Below are 5965 nucleotides of genomic sequence, written 5' to 3'. Positions count from 1 at the left end.
GGGCCCCCGGGGGGGGGGGGGGGGGGGGGGGGGGGGGGCAGGGGGGTGGAGAGGCGGAGGGAGAAGGAACACAAGGGGTCTGTTTCGATGGATTCAACAACTCAACACGGCTTTGAATATGCAAAAGTCACCGAAGAGACTTTATATTTAGGCTATGCGGTTTCATAACAAATGTGACCAGTCGTCATTCTATGCCATGACCTGTAGGGAACTAAGAATGTACTGTATTATGTCTTGAATTTCCGTGCTGGATTGGAACTCTAGTCCCAGGGATGAATGTGTTTGAACTTGACTGTACTAGGGGCATGATGTAATCAAATACTTAAAACTACATTACAATGATACATAACCAGACACATTCACAGACTTTGTTTTCTTATTTTGATATAGAATATTTTAGAATCCGTGTTTTGTTCATGTTCATCTGTCACATGATAAACTGTAAAATATAAATATGATATGTACATAAAAATGATTAAACACATGGTAACGCCAAAGTCATGAACAACGTTTTTTTGAACACTTAAATTATATTACAGGTAAGTGGTATAGGTTAGTACATTTTGGAAAATCGTATGACTTTTCACATCTCATGAAGACAAACAGTCTTACGCTACAGGGGTAAATGGAAGTTATTCTCAGAGAGCTGAAGTTTGTGTTACCAAAACTAGATCGACATGAAAACTCACTAAGCTATGTAGTGACACCGCTGTCTGTACAGTCGATTCAGCTAGTTCATGCAAAGTAGGGTGACTTTTACCATTCTTTCACTTGTACTTAGAATCCCAATATACCTCAAACCTCAGAGTATTGCTAAAATACTTGCCAGTGAACACTGAAAGGGGTTAACCTTCCCTGCTGAGAGTGTTGTGTTCTTCCGTCACCCCTGGTGCTCCGGTGAGAGGGTTAACTCCCTCCCACCTACAGCCACTATTGAGGAGTGTCCGGGCACAAACGGCTGCTCCAGTCTGCTCTCCTGGAGAGGGTGTGTATGTGAGGACCATGGAATGAGCTTCAGATGTGAATTGAGCTTGATCAGGTTGAAGTCGCATGAACTGTAAGTATTGTGTAAGTATTGTGTGATAGCTTCTGGACGATATCCATGTGTCGTTTTTGACTCAATTGTCACTGGTTTTTGTAAACCGTAAGCTTATCTACTGAAGCTTAGCAATGGACATTGTGTGATTGATATGCTCTGTAGAATGACAATGCATTTGCTTTCCATATAGGTTTCTAGCCCAAGGTGTCTTGAAAGAAAAAAATGTCTGCCAATTCGGTATGTTATGTTGCTTACTGTAGTTGCTATGTGAACTCCAGAGCATTACAAATTGGTATTTAACAGTGTCTTTCTATTCTGAATACCTTCTGTCAAGCTATTATACCCTTCTCATATTAGCCTTCAGGAGAGAGACTGCAGAACTCCAACTTCTGTATATGTGATGTTATGTGGATCAATCCTCATACTCCACACTCGTGTATGCACAGGAACCTGGTGTTGTGTGTGTTAATGACGGCTCTGAGGAGGAGGGGGGGGTGGAGGGACCCCCACCTGCTGACCCCCCTGCGGAGCCCCAGTACGTCCACCAGGTGGCCCTGTACCCTCCCAGCCCACCACAAACCCCTGCCACCATCCCTCCAAAAGGTGAAACGGCTTTCCAGACCTATTAACTACACAGTTCTTAGTTTGGATTATTATTTTATAGATTACTGTATATGCTTGAGTGGGTGTTTGCTGTTTAAATGTTTCAATCTGCACACACTAACCAGATCAAACTTGATTTTCGACTGCTGGGATATATAGAGAAGGTTGTGCTGAAGTGTCGAGCGCATGCCTTTCATCAGTATGGGTTTGTCCTAGGAAGGAGGAACTGCAGGAAGTTGACAGTGACGGCCGTCGTCAGCGCCCTGCTTCTCCTCCTGGTGGCTGGGGTCCTCCTGGGCTACTACTGTACGGAACCACAGCGTCTTTTCCATGTTTCTTTGCGTTCTTAAACAGGCCAGGAGTTCAAGTTGTATGTATTGCTAAGACGTATATCACAGCTGTCTATTTGTGTCCCTATGAACCTAAAAACACACCCGCGCACTGTTTTCCCAGTGTCTTCCATGTGTTTCGGGGTGCGGTGCAGGGATGACCTCTGCGTTCTCCAGTCCCAGTGGTGTGACGGGGTGACCGACTGCCCTGGTGGGGAGGATGAGACTATGTGCTGTAGGTGCACCCTCCTGTTCCACAGCCACGGCCCATGTCACATGAGAGATTCAGCCTACACTAGTCTGCAACAGGCTTGTGCTCACATGTCATTTAGTCAAGGGGAGAAGTCTTGTGGTCTTGTCCTTATCTGACACCTAATACATCCAATTATGTGTGTGTGTGTGTGTGTGTGTGTGTGTGTGTGCTTAAGCAGTCAGGCTGTTTGGCTCTGGTTTTCTCCTTCAGATCTACAGGTCTGAGGACCGTTCCTGGAAGCCAGTGTGCTCAGAAGGCTGGACTACTAACCTTGGGCAAACCGCTTGCCAGAGGATGGGATACAGTGTGTGAGATGCGTTCATACAGAAGGTTTTATTCCTGTAGTGGCACTGCTGTGGACCACTGTACCAATTGAAGTGGAGCATGTTCTGAAGAAAAATTATAATACGTTAACTTGACCGAAGTATTATGAACAGGTACACCTCTGCACAATCTGGCCAAATGAAGATCAACACGAGTAACGGATACCTCCAGGTGAAGACAGGGTCAAGCCCAGACACAAACATACTGAAGCTGTTCATCAACAGGTATGACCTGAGGCAACACCAGCCCAGCCATGTTTTACAGGGTCCTCGTGACCATGGTGGTTAGTGATGCAGGGCGATCAGTGTGTTGGGTAGTGACGGCCCTCTTGGTGTTTTTTGGTTCTGCTCCTCAGCAACAACTGTTCCAGTGGGAGTGCTGTTACTCTGCAATGCGTCGGTCAGTCAAGCGAAACTTCAGCTTTTCGGATTTCTCGATATTTTATCCGTCCAAAGTGATCTGGTTACATGACCGGATTGAATAGATGAAATGCTAGTTGACAAGTTAGTCACTCGAATGGCGATCACGATTTCAATGTAGACGTGCCGATTCGTTACGGCATAGCTTTCACTGCACCTTGCTTTAGTCACCTTTTTAAAATGTGTTGTGTCCCATGTTGTTAACACGGTCTGTAGGGGACACTGGTGTATAGGGGCTGTCCCCTCTAGACTGTTACCAGTGTCCCCTCCAGACTGTGTTACCAGTGTCCCCTCTAGACTGTGGGACCAGAGTACCTTGTAGACTGGTTCACCACAGGAGAAAACACCCTTCTCTTTCTGTAGACTGTGGGACCAGAGTACCTTGTAGACTGGTCCACCACAGGAGAAAACACCCTTCTCTTTCTGTAGACTGTGGGACCAGAGAGACTCCCTCGTCTAGTGGTGCCGGGAACGAGCCGCCCGCCAGTCTGGGGGCGTGGCCTTGGCACGCCCTGCTGACCAGCTCCGTCAACTGCAGCGGCACCATCATCAGCCCCTATTGGATCGTCACGGCAGCTAGCTGTGTGCAGAAGTGAGCCTCTCCTGCCATGTCCTTGTCCGCTCTTCTGTGAACAAGCCCTGTCATCTGGATCCAGTAGCACTTAGCGTCCTCCATCTTGCTTGTGCCTGTCCAGACCTACCAGAGATCGGGGAAGATGGGTGAATCGGAACCGGAACCGAAACAAAGTTTGTTGTTTTGTGTTTTCTCGACAGGGACTCCAGCCCTCAATCCTGGAAGGTGTTTGCAGGTGTAGTAAATACCTGGTCCACTGCGTTTCATGATGGTTTACAAGTCAGCCACATTCTGGGCCACGAGGCCTTTCAAACCAACACTGGGAGGAATAACATTGCTCTGATGAGGCTCACCAAACCACTCGTGATGACAAGTGAGGAAGTGACTTCATTATTTCTCATCCCATTTTGTCATAATAGCAGCAAACCATAAACAAATGGTGAACATGGGTTTTCGTTCTTATCATTTCATGAACATCATTTCACTTGCTTTGATGTGCTCCTGTTCCTCTTTGACGTCAGAGCTTAGTAAAGCTTAGCTCTGACGTCCTGTTGAATCACTCGCTTTCAACACAAACCCTTGGGCTGTGTGTATACAGGTAATATCAGGCCTGCCTGTCTGCCCAATGTTGGGCTGGACTTCAAAGCTCCCAGGAAATGCTGGACAACGGGATTTGGCAGCACAGAACTCACGAGTAAGTCATAACTGTATGTTCTCATGGGTTTGGAAAACGACACATTATCTCATGGGATAGTCTCCTGTTGGGTTTCTCACTTCCGTCTCCTGTTGGGTCCCTTCCTCTTTCCTACTCCCTTCCTCGTTTCCTTCCTTGCGTCCTTCCTCTGAAGACGTCGGCTCGGAGTTCCTGATGGAAGCGGAGGTGACGTTGTTAGACCCCGCGGCCTGCCGCGACCTCCCAGGTTCTGATGGGGCCTACACCCGGGACACGGTCTGTGCTGGAAACCCGGGGGCGGTGGTGCAGCCTTGTGAGGTAATACAGAAGACACGCAGAGGCGGATTAAACGCTCGCCGCCAGGCGCGGCTCTGCCACTTAGTGGCCCTGCCGCTGAGGAGAGCAGAACCGATGGGCTGATGTGGATCTAGTGTAGAAACTGGAACTTAAAGGAAATGTATGAGTGAAGTCTGTGCAGTATGACATGTCGATATTTGCATTCTCACTCAGTGTTCCCCTAACTGGAAAATTGTGAGACTAAGAATTAGAAAAAGAAAGGGTTTGAACGCCGCAGTGCTGTTCTGTCAGCTTGTTTGAACACCCTTTCAGTCATTCATACAATTCCGCTTTTCATGTGCATACATGGCAATTGACATTAGAAGACTTTAATAATCGTTGAATGAGGCTTTTCAAATGTAACAGATTGTGGCCAAACAAAATCACCATTGTGTGTTCCTTTGGGCTTGAAAGTAGCCTTTATGTATGTGACATAATGACCAGGAGTAATCCATTAGATCTGAATCTACGTTTCTTATCTAGTAATCTTATCGACTTCAAGCAAAACCAGGGCAATGGCACAGAAAATAACAGATGCGTTTCTTACCGTGACCCTAACCAACTGCCAGAGCTATGAGTGTTGTAGTTCCATACTGTCACTATGGACTCTTTCTCAGGGAGACTTAGGTGGCCCCCTGGTGACAGAGGAGGATTCTGTATGGTGGCTCATTGGGGACAGAAGCTGGGCGCACGGATGTGTCTCGGGCGTCCCGGCAGCCTATGGAAACGTCCCCTTCTACCTAGAGTGGCTCTATGAGCAGATGCAGGTACTTCTACCTAGAGTGGCTCTATGAGCAGATGCAGGTACTTCTACCTAGAGTGGCTCTATGAGCAGATGCAGGTACTTCTACCTAGAGTGGCTCTATGAGCAGATGCAGGTACTTCTACCTAGAGTGGCTCTATGAGCAGATGCAGGTACTTCTACCTAGAGTGGCTCTATGAGCAGATGCAGGTATAAATGACGCATGTTTTAAATAGGTGGACATGAATAGTGTCATGGGAAGTTTTGACCAGTTGTTCTCCTTTCCAGAAATATCAAGATGAAGAACAAAACAAAGATGAAGGTCAATATGTATTTGAATTTCAATGAAGACATATCAGAACAGCTACAGTACAAAGACGTAAAAGGTTGATGTGTGTCTGTATGCTACTGCTTTCAAATGATCCAGTGCTATCCTTATTTATTAGTCATGTTTGACTGTGCTTTAGTAAAGAGCGTGTTGTTATCTCTAAGTAATGAACATCAGTGTAGTGTTTGTTGTTATCTTTGGAAATCCCATCATTTCTGGACGTTTCCGGATGTTTTCCACTGCATGAATCTTAAATCTCGAGGTGAAGTACTACATTTCAACACTAGATGTCACTCAAAGCCTGTTATTGGATGTGCTTGTGTCTGCAAGGCACACACTTCTCAC

At 46.6% G+C, this 5965-nt stretch overlaps 1 protein-coding gene across 2 annotated transcripts; it reads left to right on the top strand.

The window, feature by feature from the left end:
* The first annotated feature begins 1019 nt into the window (after positions 1 to 1019).
* Positions 1020 to 5887, top strand: LOC136951720 (transmembrane protease serine 2-like). 2 transcript variants are annotated; one of them, XM_067246297.1, is made up of 13 exons: positions 1020 to 1068; positions 1486 to 1642; positions 1859 to 1948; positions 2096 to 2206; positions 2403 to 2532; positions 2662 to 2772; positions 2904 to 2947; positions 3397 to 3559; positions 3742 to 3914; positions 4140 to 4235; positions 4390 to 4532; positions 5168 to 5317; positions 5581 to 5887. In XM_067246297.1, the coding sequence occupies exons 1-13, from the start codon at positions 1051 to 1053 to the stop codon at positions 5638 to 5640; spliced, it is 1446 nt and encodes a 481-aa protein (XP_067102398.1). In that variant the 5' UTR covers positions 1020 to 1050; the 3' UTR covers positions 5641 to 5887. The 2 variants fall into 2 exon arrangements, with proteins under 2 accessions (XP_067102398.1, XP_067102400.1); XM_067246299.1 differs by having other exon boundaries at positions 5503 to 5584.
* The last annotated feature ends 78 nt before the right edge of the window (positions 5888 to 5965 follow it).

The sequence above is a fragment of the Osmerus mordax genome, chromosome 11 (assembly GCF_038355195.1).
Source record: "Osmerus mordax isolate fOsmMor3 chromosome 11, fOsmMor3.pri, whole genome shotgun sequence".
NCBI classification, from domain to species: domain Eukaryota; kingdom Metazoa; phylum Chordata; class Actinopteri; order Osmeriformes; family Osmeridae; genus Osmerus; species Osmerus mordax.
This window is presented reverse-complemented; position numbering and strand designations above follow the sequence as displayed.

Bases quoted from the DNA above. Each gene is read 5' to 3' on its own strand.
- LOC136951720 (XM_067246297.1), top strand. The intron at 2,773-2,903 runs GTATGACCTGAG...TCTGCTCCTCAG, and splicing joins CTGAAGCTGTTCATCAACAG to CAACAACTGTTCCAGTGGGA. The intron at 4,236-4,389 runs GTAAGTCATAAC...CTTCCTCTGAAG, and splicing joins TGGCAGCACAGAACTCACGA to ACGTCGGCTCGGAGTTCCTG.